Source organism: Ruditapes philippinarum, unplaced genomic scaffold, assembly GCF_026571515.1.
Source record: "Ruditapes philippinarum isolate M1 unplaced genomic scaffold, ASM2657151v2 ctg885_1_1_1_1, whole genome shotgun sequence".
NCBI classification, from domain to species: Eukaryota; Metazoa; Mollusca; class Bivalvia; order Venerida; family Veneridae; genus Ruditapes; species Ruditapes philippinarum.
The window spans coordinates 87301-103393 of NW_026857915.1; the positions used below are offsets into that span (position 1 = coordinate 87301).

General features: G+C 33.9%; 1 protein-coding gene across 1 annotated transcript; it reads left to right on the forward strand.

Annotated features, from left to right (window-relative positions):
- The first annotated feature begins 28 nt into the window (after positions 1-28).
- On the forward strand, positions 29-11387 carry LOC132751497 (uncharacterized). The gene is made up of 11 exons (XM_060741662.1): positions 29-119; positions 4161-4786; positions 5604-5702; positions 5926-6318; positions 6640-7139; positions 7447-7466; positions 8125-8283; positions 8439-8677; positions 9590-9873; positions 10452-10708; positions 11152-11387. The coding sequence occupies exons 2-11, from the start codon at positions 4180-4182 to the stop codon at positions 11384-11386; spliced, it is 2793 nt and encodes a 930-aa protein (XP_060597645.1). The 5' UTR covers positions 29-119; positions 4161-4179; the 3' UTR covers position 11387.
- Positions 11388-16093: the final 4706 nt, after the last annotated feature.

The following is a 16093-nucleotide window of genomic DNA, read 5'->3' on the forward strand; positions in this document are numbered from 1 at the left end:
TGATATTAATATATAACCTTTACAATGTACACACTAGGAATTTAAATATAATCTTGACTGCTTCATTTGCTACAAATGTCAATAACTTCGACAGAAAGCAACATAATCGGCTTATTCAGGTAAATCTCATTGTTATTTTACATCTTTTTTTATAAGATAGTAAAACATGTCGTAACGGTAGGAAATGATTTATGATTTTGTCTGTCTTGGAATGTCTTAAATCAATGTCACGGTAAAGACAATGTAATAGGTACTCGATAATTAGTAATAATACAAAAAAGCAAGTAGTTATAGCCTTATGTAGAGTAATGCTCGTATAATTACGGGATGTGGTAAATATTAATTAATCAATAAAAAAACCGTTAGCAAATACACATTATAGCAATTTATACTGAGAAAAGCAACCATACGCCGGCTGATTTGTCGCCGTCCATAATACTAACTTTTAAGTTTTAAGTCCTAAGATAAAAAGAAAACAAGAATAAAGATCAACAAGGCGAATGCAACGTTCACAAGACGCAGCCCCAGACACACCCAAACAGGGCACCCAGAAGGCAGCAAACCAAAAGCGGGAGTGGATACAATGGCGGCGATAGGAGAGGGACACGTAATGTGTGAAATAAGCAAAACCAAAACGAGAATAAATGGGAATTAAATGGATAAGGGCTGTAAGGATGAAAGGGGTGGGGTTAAAACATGGCAGAGGGGGATAAAATACCTACCGTCAACGACAATCCAACAAGAAAGACATCACAGAACATGTAAACATTCAAAACGAGTAATCAGACAGACATGAAAAACACTTGAAGGAACACAGAGGGGTACCGCCTTGGAACGGTCAGTGGTAGTAAAACCACAAAGGAGTTAAAAGCTGTTTTAGGCGCGCCAAACCTCACTCTTAGCCCCAATATGTTCCTAAATGAAACGAAAGTGTAAATAAAATTAACCCCCGCCAAGTGAAATTGTAACAATTGACATGGTTACATAAGACGAAATAAATAAAACACATAAACGACGGTAAATATGTATAACAAGGTACAGCCCAATGACCACTACCAAAGTACTCGATGCCTTAAAGGAAGGCAGAGCAGTAAGAAAATTACCTACAAGGGCCCGACGTAGCAAGACAGAGGACGAACATTAAGACAATTCAGTCACAAAGGGCTTATCGAGTCTCCCACTTAGTCCGTCAGATGTAATTAAAAGAGGAAAGCGTAGCGTCAAACTGTAAAAGGGTTGAACACTAAGCATGCGGTATGCCTTTAGGGCACACGCATTCTTTTACTTGGGGGCATACGCCGCTTTTCATGGAATGACACTACTGTGTCACATTGAAGGTTACATTATAACCGTCGTATCAACACATCTGCGGATGTTTCTAAATTCAAAATTCGACCACTTTGTGTTTAAATGTTGAATTCTGGTTAAGCCGGTCCTAGGGGGCGTGGACAGTAACTTGCACTTTCCAGTACCGTCCATGAACAGGCTCAATCAAACCGATTTAATCAATTTTGCCGTATTGAACTTTCTTTAGGGATTCTGTTTTTCTCTGTTTTAAAATATTTGGGTCATAACCTCTTTTCATAAACCGTTTGATAATTTTTGTGAAGTCAGCAGAAAAATTACTATGACCAATGATCCTACGAAGTTTGTAAACCACATCTCCATAGAAATCAGGTTTGCTAATACCTAGTCGTAAAAGAGTTTTTAAATTATAATTAAATTTTAAAACTTAATCTGAATTACGATAGTAAAACTTAGTAAAATATTAACGCAATTTATGATAGCGATAGCCTTCTTTAAGAAGCTTGTTAGAAAATAAATAAGTCAAAAAGGCCGCAGTAGGCTTCGGTATTTCATATAAATATGAATATTTTTAAATGAATATTTATTACGGCAATACTAAATTAGAGGTTTCTTTAAATAAAAGAGTTTTAGTCACTTATTTAATAAATAGATTGCATAATAGACGGCACTAATGATATTTCAATTTCTTGTTGTCATTAGGTATGCTTATTATAGTATCAAGTACACAATAAAACAGTGACTGATTCAAGTTTATACTTAACTAACTTTATGAATTAAGATTGTATTATAAACATTTTAAATATACATTTGTTATGCTCTAGAGAGTGTTGGCATTTAGGTTCGCCCTGTCAGTGCGTTCTCATGTTTCGTCGCATGCAGCTATAAAGGTGCTTCTGGTAGAGTTAACAAACTTTTTAGGAATGATGATTAGCATGTAAAATTGTGCACCTGAGGTTAGCTCCGGAATTTATTATCCCCCGCCGATGGAATCGGGAGGGGGATATAGTTTTGGCGTTGTCCGTCCGTCCGTCCTTTCGTCCGTCCGTCCATCCGTCCGTCCGAATTTCGTTTCCGGAGTAGTTCTCTGCAACTACTGGCTGGAATTCAACGAAACTTTATGGGAATCATCAATATCAAGAGGAGATGCGCATATCGTCGGCTTGTTCCGGTCCGACCCTTTAACTCAGAGTTATGGCCCTTGATTAGTTATGTAGTATGCATATAGAGTAAAAATCGTTTCCGGAGTAGTTCTCTGCAACTACTGGCTGGAATTCAACGAAACTTTATGGGAATCATCAATATTAAGAGGAGATGCGCATATCGTCGGCTTGTTCCGGTCAGATACTTATAACTCAGAGTTATGGCCCTTGATTAGTTATGTAGTATGCATATAGAGTAAAAATCGTTTCCGCACTACTTCTCTGCAGCTACTGGCTGGAATTCAACGAAACTTTATGGGAACCTTCAATACCAAGAGGAGGTGCGCATATCGTCGGCTTGTTCCGGTCAGACACTTTAACTCAGAGTTATGGTCCTTGATTAGTTATGCAGTATGCATATGGAGTAAAAATCGTTTCCGCGCTACTTCTCTGCAACTACTGGCTGGAATTCAATGAAACTTTATGGGAACCTTCAATACCAAGAGGAGATGCGCATATAGTTGGCTTGTTCCGGTCAGACACTTAACTCAGAGTTATGGCCCTTGATTATTTATGCAGTATCCATTTTGAAAAATATTTGTTTCCTCGCTATTTCTCTGCTACTACTGGCTGGAATTCAATGAAACTTTATGGGATACTAAGAAGAGATGTGCATATAGTCGCCTTGTTCCGGTCAGATACTTATAACTCAGATTTATGGCCCTTGATTAGTTATGTAGTATTCATACATCTCATTGGCATTTCCAGATTTTACTATTTAACACAAAGTTATGGCTCTGTTATTGCCCTGAATATTTATCAAGTTCAAAGAATATTACTGTTTAGGCCATGATTAATATATAAATAAAGCCTTATGTCTTCAGTTGTTGTGTTAATAATAACCAGTACTCGGCGGGGGATATAAATTCAACGACTTTGCTTGTTTAGTATTTGAAGTGTTTTATTCCCCGAGACTAAGTACAAATTTGCCATTTTCAACTTGTGTTTCGCCAAAGAAGTATTTGACCTGGATTCATGACACTTTACAGAAATGTTTATCAGCATGTAAAAGAGGCACCTTGGCGTTTGCTGGATGATTTATTCATTATTTGTAGTAGAGTTATTGCCCTTGATTAAATTAAAATATACAATTATCAATTTGTGTTGTGCGAAGCCCAAAACGCATTTGACCTAGAGTCATTAAACCTTACAGAAATGTTGGTCAGCACGTATAATTGTACACCTTGGGGTTTGTGAAGTAATTAACTTAGGAAAACCCGTTTGAAAATGTTTTTGACAAAAAACAGGACTGTTGGTCAGCATGTGTTGTTGTGCATATTGGTTTTATTTTCTTTTAAGTATACTAAAGGATATGGAATTGAAATTTATAATTCGATATAAACTTATATAAACATGTACGGCCAATGTTCATATATACAAACAAATACATACGACCAATGTTTGATATGCAAATGCAATGGAGCGGCTATATACATGAAAACCCCCAAACTGATAACGTTTTAACCTAACTACCTGATATCTTTTATCTAAATATGACTATATAATCTAATTTGATCAATATAGTTTTGTGATAAGAGCAAGATTTATCTTCAGTCATCATATGTAAACATTTGTTATTCAATCTGGTTATAAATAAATTATTTTATCTTTAACTGTTTTTAATTATTTTTACAGAAATAATTTTATTTTCAGGGTATGAACAGACCGAAATATGTTAAAACTTGAAAACGAACTCTATGTCAGGTTTATTCTCCTACTTATCAAAGGAGGCACAAGTATCCTAAGAAAGACAATTATCAAAGGCTTAGAAAAACGACAGGTTAGCCTTGATGATTTTCTTCGAGAAAATAAACAACACATTTGTAAATCAGCTGGAATCTCGAAGTTGCAACAAGTGTGTTTGTATCCACCGGCACCTCACTCGTCAGATATTTCAAAATGGGATATATCAATGTTGTCATATATTGCATTAACATTTTTAAGTTCTTTGTTATCTGGACCGGAAAAGATAGCTGTGCGGAAAATAATGGAAATGTGTAATGTTGTTTGCAAACATTCTGCGGATGCTTCAATGGAGGAACAGGTATTTTCTAAACATTGTAAGGAATTGACAATGATGTTTGAAAAATTGAGTAACAAAATGCCTGATAAGGACAAGAATGATTTAATTGATCTGATTGCAAAACTTTCCGGCGACGGATTTGATTTCAGCAACGCAATCGAAGAACTCAAACATGTCGAAAGCAGAGATGATTTTTCCTGTTGTATACAGAAAAGTCTTGAACATCTCAACAAGTCTTTAAACGATGGAACTGTTGGTAAGATATGGATATATTACTACTTTGTGTCTGTTTATACACATAGACTAGCGCAAATATATCTTCTTCCACCAGAATATTGTTACCAAAATTGTATTCAGAATCAACAAACATTTTTTTTTTGTATGCGGCATTCAATTGACACTGAACTGACGTGAATCAAATTAATCTCTGTGCTACTAATTGTTATTTTCTAACAAGCAGATCGGAGCTGAAAGTGATTTTATGGAAAAATACATACGGTGTAAAGTTAACCTTTCTTAAATACATGTATATAAACATTCCTTCGGTATAAAACATTGTAAATATTGCTTTGCATTATTTGGACAACATATAGAAGAATGGCAAACATCATACAAAAATCTTTTTTAGCATAGATTTGTCTAAAAAATACCAATTTTGCAATTAACATTTAAGATGTTTTTCCAATTAATGTCAAATAATTGAAGTCGTTTGTTTTGTTTTTATAAAGCGTCACGTTATACAAATATAACAGAAATAATAATAAGTGGTGTCCAAGAAAATGTATCTCTCTTTTAATGAACTTAACTCAAAAACGTTTGCGAATTCACATGTTTACATTCTGGAAAGTATTATAAGAATGCAAGTTTTGATTTGATAGCTGCGACTGACCGGTATTTACGTAACATTTACGTTCGCATACAACTTGGCATATGTTTTCATGATAAATGCTACGCGAAAACATATTACGTATCCATTTACTGTTACTTTTTCAACGTTGCAGAAATACATGTCATTGCTGTAAATTTTGAACTGTTATCATCCACACTGCTAATGTTTATTGATTTCATTCCAGAAGGAGCAGAGACTCATGACGCTTCGAGTTTACTGAAGCAGCTAACAGACACTTTAACTGAAATGGAGGATCGAGGAAAGAGCATGGACATTGAAAATAGTAGCTTTGTTTTATAATTCTTTCTCTCTGTTCCGTAACTTTTCGGAATTTATTTTCCTTTAGATATGTTATCAATTACATCACTTTCTATGTAACTAAAGTCTTCATAATGCCACAATTGTCTTTAAATCATTTATCTCTTCGAATAATTAGTTTTGGCAACCATCTTGTGTGATACAGTTTTCATATTTTTACCATTTTTTTACTGTAAATTTCCATTTAGAAATGACAGCAACAGTCAATGTTTGTGGAGGCGATGGACAAGCTGTAGATCGTGTTGAAACCTTCCTATTATCTGCTTCAATCGAGTACATAGGAAATGCTGAGTCGTCTGTTGTTATTCCGACAAATGTGAGAGAGTCTGTTGGTACATTTTTGGAAGATATTGAACAACTAGATGTAAAGATAGATTTCGTTACAAGAAGTCCAGTCATGTACACGTTTGTTTGCTCATCACTCGGTGTGCTGAAAGATTTAATTGAATACTTCGAAGATCCAATGATAAAGACGCGACTTGATACAATTTGTGAGGTCCTCCAAAAGGAGACTGGTCATCAGGTGTTCCTTTCAGCAGGCATTCATTTGGAGCCACTACGAAACATCTTAGAGAAACTTGGTTTGTCAAAACTTAATTCTATGCGTTTTAGCTAACAACGTGAGAAATAGTTAAAATTGTTTCAATGTCCTTAACAAAACAAAGAAAAACTCAATTTGCACCAAACTGTCAAGTGCTGTGAAAAATTCGACCAGGTATTACAAAAGGATATTCAAATATTTTTATCCTTTACAAGTGCATATGATTTACTCATTTAACGTGATGGCTCTTTATTTGATATATCAAAATCTTTAAGGTGATGTTTAAATTTAAAGAAAGTAATTTTACACTTAAAGATTCAAACTGCAATGACAGAGTAATCGTGTTTCTTTTGTATTACAGAAAAAGATATGACAGACGTACCTCAGCAACAGCTAGGAAAAGACAAAATCGAGGGAAACCAACCAAATATTGATTCTAGAAGTCCAGATTATAGCAGCTCAAAGCACACACACGGAAAGGGTTTTGGATCAGAAACAAAAATTGAGACAAAACAAAAATACGATGAAATTCGTACCGGAAACACAGCAGTTATAAGAAGCTTGTTCGAGTCTGAAAAAGAAAATTCAAGTGTCCGTGAAATGAATCCTAAAGAACCAAGTGTCAAGGAAGTAGAACAAACATTAGGACGCCCAACATATGACGGAAAGAAAGATAGCCAGTATGTTTGCCCAGACACAACAGAAATAGGAAATGTCAGCAAAGGTAAGGAGAGAACAACAACGAACAATAAAGGCGATACTGAGTACGACGTTGATACTGGGTTTGATGTCAACAACACAAATAATTCTAAACGTACAGGCCCTTCAAAGAACATGCAATCCAGACAATCGCAGCCGAAGGTAATATGGTTTCTCTTACCTTAATACCTTCAGCATTATTTATATTTTCGAATGGATGAAGAATTGTTTCAATTTCTAGATTAAATATCTTAAGTACAAATTTTAATGTTGTAAACAGCGAAGCAAAACTTATGTCTATTATTAAACTTTGCTCATATTTTTGTTATCGGAAAAAATGATACACGAATATTCTGAACAAACCCGACTAGTGTCATATAACAAAGTCTAAATTATATTTACGTTTGCGGGTCAAACACAAATAATATTTGTATAATATTCCATTTATGTAATTTTATATTGTTTTCAGTCGCACGCTGAAAATAACAGGTAAATTAAAATAAATACATTTATAGTAATGTCTGTAGCGTAGACTAACCTCTTAGCTTTCAAGAATTTCTTTGTCAGTAGGACACATATTTTTATAACAAATACTTTTAATACATACATTTTAATAAGTCTTAATATAACATTGTTGTAGAGTTTAATTGAAATTGAACGATTAAAACAAATCAAATAACTTCCTGAAATAACATTATCTTTTGTAGTGTCTGAGAGAAAGTGATCTTATTTCGAACCAACTCATAAATTTCTAATGATAGTCACGTTTCTTCCGAAGTAGCGGAAAGAATGCACGCGACTGCCTTAAGATTGTTTGCTTATGAAATACTTTTGAACTTAAATAATGTATTGTATAATCAGTACTAACAAAGTTTTTAGTAATTTATATAAAACAAAGTACTTATACCAAGGCTTTGTATTCGTTTGGCTACAGCAGCAGACATGGCTGGCATTGAAATAAGCTAAGATTTGTATAAATGTGATAAATTAAAATACATACGAAAACGCTGACATTCTCAAAAACTAAACAATATAATTATAATCATTTATGAGCAGAACTTCACGATAATGCAGATCAAAGTTTGTAATTTATCATACATTAACTGGTGTGCTAAATATTTATTCATTGATGACTTACTTTATTTAGATGGGAACCTGAATTAGGACAATCAATAATGGTTCACTTTCATGCCCTTATATCTCCGGATTTTAAACTGGAACCAAGCGTAGATAAAGTCGTTGTAAGAATCGGAGATGATAGCTTTGGTGGATGGAACAATTACAATCATGAAATGAAATATGTTAGGTAAGTTAAAATAAAAAAAAATCCCCATATAATTTTATATTAATATAATAAACTGTATGTATCTTGCACAATAGATATAATAATTTTAAACATATATTGTAGTGTAGACACCACTTCTTGTTCACCCTTGTAAGTGAAATTTTATCCTGTTTTAGGACGTGTAAAAATCACCACATAGAGATGGAGTACTCTTTATGTGTACCAAAATCCCGAATTGTTAGAGGAAACAAACAACTCAATTACAAGTATTATGTGGTAAGGAACACAACAAATAGCAAAGGAAAGACCAGGCAAAATTTATGGGACCACTATTATATCAAAGGGAATTCTGGACCAAAGATCAACAGACGTTTAAACATACCACATTCTTTAACAGTCGGGTCTTGTCTTCCTGGTTCGTTATTTCATTTGTTGAAATTGTTTGATGAAATTAAACAACTTTTTTTACCTACGTAGTAAAATTCAATTTGACTTTAATTTTTTGAAGTCTTGAAAAACGAGAATTCCTCGAGAGCAGTGAAAACAACAATAATGGCAAACTTCCAAGCCTCATATAGCATATGCAAGAGAGATACTTAAAGGTACATATCTAGTACCAACTTGTACCAACTTAGGCAGAATTTAGCCTTCAATACATTAAGAATTTGGAACGAACTAATGATCATGTTTTGCGAATCATGTGTGTCATCAAAGATTTCTTAATGCTTCCTGAATTATGCTCTTATTTTTATACATGTATAATATTGTTCTAACTAACATTAAAAACATTAGATAAAGATAAATATGCATCGAGTTTATTATGATCATGTGTTTTTAAAGAAAATCGATTCTTCAGATGTGTTTAATTAGCAACCGATGTAGATGAGGATACAACAATATTTAATAATTTTAGAAATCAGTGATTTACACAAATGTATTTAATTAAAGTGCTGGAGACAGCATCCTAGACGGACACCTGTTAAAACCCGCATTAGGTACTTAACGAAATGATGCTTACGGATAACACTTCAGACGAAACAGTGATTCTCTGACGCCTTTGTCGTGGGGTGTCAATCTAGCTCAGGAATCTGAACTATGCTATATGTTTTACTCATAATGCTTAACAGCGCCAACCATATGTTATATTTATGTCTATTTGGTTGTTAAATGTCTTATTTCAAACAGTCTGAATTTGGTATCCATAGTAAAAAAAAACTAAACAACTTATAGCCTTAATTTTAGCTTTATACAATTAATTGATTATATCAATCTCAGTAAACAGAATGCCACACAGTTAAGAATGAAATAGCAGTTTCCGATTTTTCAGACGTCTTGCACCAGTACGATGGCGTAGTGAATAGAGAGCCTGAAGAGGGTGTCTTTAACTGGATTAAAGACAAATGGTCAAGAAAAAATAGATTTCAGGACGATGCTGAACTATCTGCAGAGGTGTTTGGTGGTGAAATGACGGGTGTTTTGTACGATAAAAAAAGTTCCCTGCATGCCATATTTGAAACAACAGAAAAGATGGAATTACTTATTCGTGGCATTCATAGCACATACTGCATCGATGCTGAGTGTTACAGCACAGAAAATGAATGTTTCAACGTGGTAATTAAATACTTAACAATTTTCTTTATTTCATTTGAATCAATTTAGGTTTGTTATTTCATACAAAGCAAAATAATTTCACTACATTGTGCATTTACATTTCTGATGTAAATTATTAATTTTAATCTCTTATTCATATTGGTAAATGTTGAAGTTAACAGAACATCATAATCTTGGTAACCTAATTATTTCGTTAACAAATTGATATTTAGTTTCAAAAAATTAATATTTAGTTTCAAATTCTTGAGACTTATATTCACAAATTTCGAGTCTGTCTCCCGAGCTTACTTTTACTGGTGTCAAATGGGGAAACATGGTCGTGACCAAAAGACGGCTCAGACCAACCCACGATCCTTGTAAAATAGATACCTTTACCAGTAAGTCACCGTTACGCTTAAATAAATATTTTGTTGTTAATTGAAATATAAAAAGCTATTAACGGATTATCATCAGATTAATTTCTGAAATTTTAAAGTGATTTACTTTCAAGGGTAAACGGTAATTCATTAATATATGTATTTAAACAACGTACTAATTGAAGCAACTGTAAAGCAGAATTATTTTACCTGTATTTTTAGCTTGGAAAATATCTGTTTTACCCAATGTTTGCGTGTTATGAAGAAGCTATCAATGCAGCTGAAAACACACAAAATGATAGACAGGCAAGGATGGGGTTGCAATTCTCGCTTTTAGCAATATTGAAAAGTTTGAACTGCTCCGGCATTGATGTCAATACTGCCCGAGTCTTTTGCAAAACACTTATTATAAACATAGAGCCTGAAACGAATGAGTGCAGAGAACTGAATTTTATTTCAAGACATATTCCACATCGACGGTCAGTAATACAATTATTTGCAGGATTTAATGTTGTATTCTCACAAATGTAAGTAAGGCGGTGAAAATGCATTTGATACTTTTATATTAAATTTTGCGAGAAAACTGTTCGTCTATTTCGCAATGACGTAAATAGAAAAGTAACGGAATTCCTAAAGAACGCAAACAAAAAGAAAAAACGCAACATCTGAAATTCTAAATATTCCAGAGTCCGGTTGTATGAATCAGTCATGGGCAGTAGTGGTAAGCTACCATTAACGCCCCCTTACACCAGTTTAAACAAAATTAAAAATTACGATTATGCCGAAATCTGTGCGCTTGCATCACATTCCAACAAACAAGTTCGTCGAAACTTGTCAAAAGTTATTGGTAAGGTCATAAAATTGTGTTTAGATAATTTCATAATTTATAAACATTAACAGACTTTTTCATTTTCTTACTTAGGAAACTTTTGAAAGACGCTCTGGTTGATTTTCTTCGAACGGTCGCAATGACCTCCAACGATCCATCATGGATATTTGCTATGCCCCTTTTGCATTTTCTTTCTGATAAATGTAGACCATTCGAAAGAAATGAAGATGCTTCAAGCCACGACAAAGCTCCTACTTGGTGGGGAATATCTGAAATTGGAAAGGATGCTGTAGATATTTTCAAAAATGTGAAAGAATGGTCTATGTAAGGCAAAAAAAATAGTTCTATTTCATGTCTCACAACCATCTGTATTTTTATATTCCGATGTTTAATATTAATTTTGGCTTTAAACATACTTGTATATAAAACAGACATTTACTGATATTAATATTCTAATTTATTGCCGACTGTTTCCTATAAATCATAAGGGCAAATTAACAACGCCAAATGAAGATATTTGAGTAGAAGGTGTTGACATCATTAATGATATAAGTTTCGGTTTAAGCACAACAATAAAATAATGCCCGTTTGATATCCTAGCAGAAGCATCAGCATTATTAAACTTATCAAACGGAAAAAAAAACGAAAGATTTAGGAATCATATGAAAAATTACGTCCTACCTACATACTGTCCAATTTTTGGATCAGAGACTAGACAGAGAATTGTATTGTTTTGCCCTCGATATAAAACCTATTTGTTTGGTTTTAATTTCTGTTAACCTTTTTCATTTCAATGCACACAAATAGCCGTTAATAGTAAGAAAATACTTAGATGAATCAAATTCTTTCTGTTAGTTTTATGAGATAAGCATACACCATGAATGCATTAAATTTTAATATATTTAGCAGTTCACAACATTTTTAAGGTTTTATGTAGCATGTACCTGCAATGGAAAATGTCATGTCAAATTTGTTATCTTCTAAGACCTTTAACATATTATTAGATATATGTTCACTGATGTTTTTAAAAGGCGATGTTAAACACAAAGAAATAATGTTTTAACTAACTACTTTTTTAAAAAAAAAGTAACAATAGATATTTTGCTTAAACTACAAAACAAAATGATTTTTACTGCAAACTTAAAAATGATATGTCGCTCTTGCATGTTGTTTGCTTTTTAAAATTTTGTTTATCATACAGATCACTAGAGAGTATTGTACTAAAGTTGGAGCCATTCTTCAACATAGACTACCTTTTACCAAGAACAATAATGTCCTGTCTTGATTTGACTAAAGTCTTCATAGCGGTGTGTATGAATAAAGTTCCAATCGAAATATGCTGTGCAACCTTAGTTTTCTTCCTCAAGAGTACACGGCCAAAATACTTTTACGGAGTGAACTTGTCAAATGAAGAAAAAATAGTAAGTTTTATTATTACAATAATAAAAATGAATGACGAATTAAATGTTTTGCTCTTGATAAAAGTTTAACGTACTTATTTCGTTACTGGTACTTTTCTCTGACCCTTCACAATAATTAAATATAAAATATAACCAAAAACGTTTTCTGATCCGGATTAAGATTGTTAAAAATATGAGGAAGCTACTTCACATGCAAATGCTTACAATTTAATTATTCATAAAAATCATAAACATGTTTCACCTGCTTATCGGTGTGTCTTTTAAAGAGATTTTAATATAGGAAAGGGAAGTTAATCTTGTCGCCACTTCAAAGGAGGTTTCTTAAATATGACGTAAAGGAAGATAATGTATTATGACAAACTGTCAATTTTAATGTTTCGGCAGTGTGAGTGTTTTGTTAATACCATTTGTGAAGTATTTTAGTTTTAATCAGTTGAACTAGAACTACATGATTCTAATTTTAAAAAAAGGTGGGAAGATTTAAAACGTAGGTTCGGTATAGCAACATTCACCAACATGTTTACTTATAATTGTGTTAAAAATGCCTACTTACAAAAGCATCAACACTATATGATATCTGAATTAATGTATGCTATTTTTGTTTGAATTATTTCTTTATACATAAACTCAAAAGCAAATTTTTCTGTGTATAAATAAGATTTTCTAAGCTTAAAATAAGGTTGACATTTATAAAACAACAACAAAAAACCAGGACATAAATGTTCTAAAATGACTACAAACTTTATTTTGCTTTGGTAACGTGTTATTTATAATTACTGTATCTTTATAAGTCTTTAGCTTTCAAAGAAAGAGCAAGCATACATACATCTTAAAGTTTAATAAAAATACGTTTTTTGCGTTAGATCGATCATCTTTTGCATTATAGCCAAACTACATTTTCTTAATACCCAAAGATATGCGGTAAGCCTAAGAATTGTTAAGCGTAGGTTGTCAGACTATTCTCCCCCTTTTGACACCCAAGGTACTTAGAACATGTAGAACTACCGCCTGTCACACCAATTTATACTGAAAGATTTGTAACTGGTTAACTTTATTTGAAACATAGCCTGTCATCTGCTAGTTCGTAAACTGTTTATCGGCTATTCAAATGCCATGAGAAAATCAGCACAATATAAATGCTATAAAGAATTCAGTGCCATTCAAATTCCATGTGAGATTCAGTGTGTTTTATATCAATGTGAAATTCAGTGCAATTCAGATTCCATGTATTATTAAGTGTAAATCAAATTCCATGTAAATTAAACACAATTTCAATCCATGTACAATTTTGTAATTTAATATCAAATTTGTATATATACCATGAGAAATTCAGTATGTTGCAAATCAATCCATCTCAGAATATCTAAATACTGAACATGATTTGAAATGTAGTCATAGGCTTATATAATATGGAAAAGACGGCAGTCCAAAAATAAATTTACAGACTTACAACTAACAGCAACTGAAAAAGGCCTGCATGAAATACATTTACCAGCCACACACTAACCATGTATCAGACAGTAAAATGCATTTTAATATGCATGTGATTATACTGATAAAAAACATCCTTTGTCATTCATGTAAACAAACCAAGCGAAAGTAGGTCTCGTACAGTGCAATTGATGAACTGAGATAAGTAAAATCACACCTTATTCGTGGAAAATTACACGCGTGTTGAAAACCTCTGTCTTCGTCTTGCAAAAAGTATGTATTGCGATACTGCTGAACTCTCAATTCTCACTTTTTCACGACAAATACTTAATAAACATTTGTAAAATAAAGTAAAATACACATAGAAATAATTGACATATATTTAGCCTAAAACAAAATGACACTTGCACTTTTTACGACCTAATTTACACGAAACCGCAAAAACACGATTGTTCACAATCTCCACGCAGTTATCTCCCCTTAATTCTTCGGCGTAGACCTTACTGATAAAGGAAAGTAACCGCTTCGAGGAGTTTAGATTGTTCACGGAATTCAGCGAAGTACCATCGGGCGTACTTGTACGAGGGCTGTTCAATAAATACGCGGAAATGTGTCGCTATTTCTTTATTTTCCAAGTAAGCTAAATAAAACTTATACAGTAATAGAGACAAACATATTTTGAAAATATACAGCAAATATTGCCGTTCTGGCATGAATCATATGTTAACAAACGGTCGTTATGGTAACCACATGTAGCGATTACCGGCCCACTTTTGTTCATTTTTACAAATAGTCACTGGTTAATAATGACGTCGCATTTTAACGTTTACAGTGCGATTTTCATCAAACTTTGCATAATTTACGCGCAATATGTTGGCGTTACGCACATGACGTCATGTTAGTGTGTGACGTCATTTAGGCGTTAAGCGGCCATATTGTTTAGTGCGTATGCGTTGAAATGGCATCGGAACAACGATCGTCAATAAAATTTTGTGTTTTGAACGGGTTTTCAAAGAAAGAAACAATGTTAAGATTACAAAAAGCATATGGTGAAGAAAACAGCAATGTACAAGTGGTATGCCCGATTTCTAGGCGGCCAACAAAGCATCCATGACGACAAACGCAGTGGACGTCCCAACGTAACGTTAAATCACGTCGCTGTGATAGAGGAGCTGCTTGACAATGATCGTCGGATAGAAATTCGCGAAATACACGAAAGGTCGGATTATAGCATTGACACAGTGCATCGCGTTATTCACGATGAACTCAATATGAGACGCCTGTGTGCCAGGTAGATTCCTAAAATGTTGACGGACGAACAAAAAGTGGAAAGGGTGCAGTGTTGCAATCAATTTCTCAGACGCTTTCATAGGGAAGGTGAACGTTTCTTGCGACGGATAGTGACTGTTGATAAGACATGGATCAGCCTATACGTACCTGCAACGAAATCACAGTCTTCTATGTGGAATACTCCAGGCTCACCTTCACCTAAGAAGTTTAAAGTCGGCCCATCTGCAAGGAAATAGATGTTCATCGTCTTCTTTGACGTTGACGGTGTGATACTGAGCCACGCGGTACCCCTGGGTCAGACTGTGACGGCGAAGTATTATTCTAAGGTGAATAAATTCATTTAATCTATAATAAGATATTCATTATTATGTCAATACATTACCTAATAATTATTTATATTTGTGTAAGTAATTATGAAAATAAATTATAACGACAATTTACTTATAATTGTATTTCTTTATGCTTTCAGATTCTGAGACGCGATTTTATGAGGGCGATGAGAAAGAAGCGGGCCACGAAAATCGCCGACACGATATTTCATCACGACAACTCACCGTCTCATCGTGCGGCCGAAACACAGTATACAATCAGGAAACTCGGCTTCGAAGTCCTCGAGCACCCGGCCTACATCCCTGACCTCGCACCATGCGATTTCTTTCTGTTCCCGACACTGAAGAACGTCCTGCGGGGAGAACACTCTGATGATATGGACGAGTTGTCCTACGCGGTGCAAGGTGCAATTTCAGAGATAAATAATGGCTCCTACTTTAATAGTTTCATGTCATGGATCAACCGTTGTAAAAAGTGTGTTTCCTTTCATGGAGAGTATTTCAAGAAGGACTAGGTGCGTGTTTTGGGTGACTCTCATAAATGCGATGAGCGTGACGTCGTTA

Coding starts and splice junctions, on each gene's coding strand:
- LOC132751497 (XM_060741662.1), top strand. CDS start 4,180: ATGTTAAAACTTGAAAACGAACTCTATGTCAGGTTTATTCTCCTACTT. Junction 4,787..5,603: donor TTTAAACGATGGAACTGTTG/GTAAGATATGGA, acceptor ATTTCATTCCAG/AAGGAGCAGAGACTCATGAC. Junction 10,709..11,151: donor AGACATATTCCACATCGACG/GTCAGTAATACA, acceptor TTTCTTACTTAG/GAAACTTTTGAAAGACGCTC.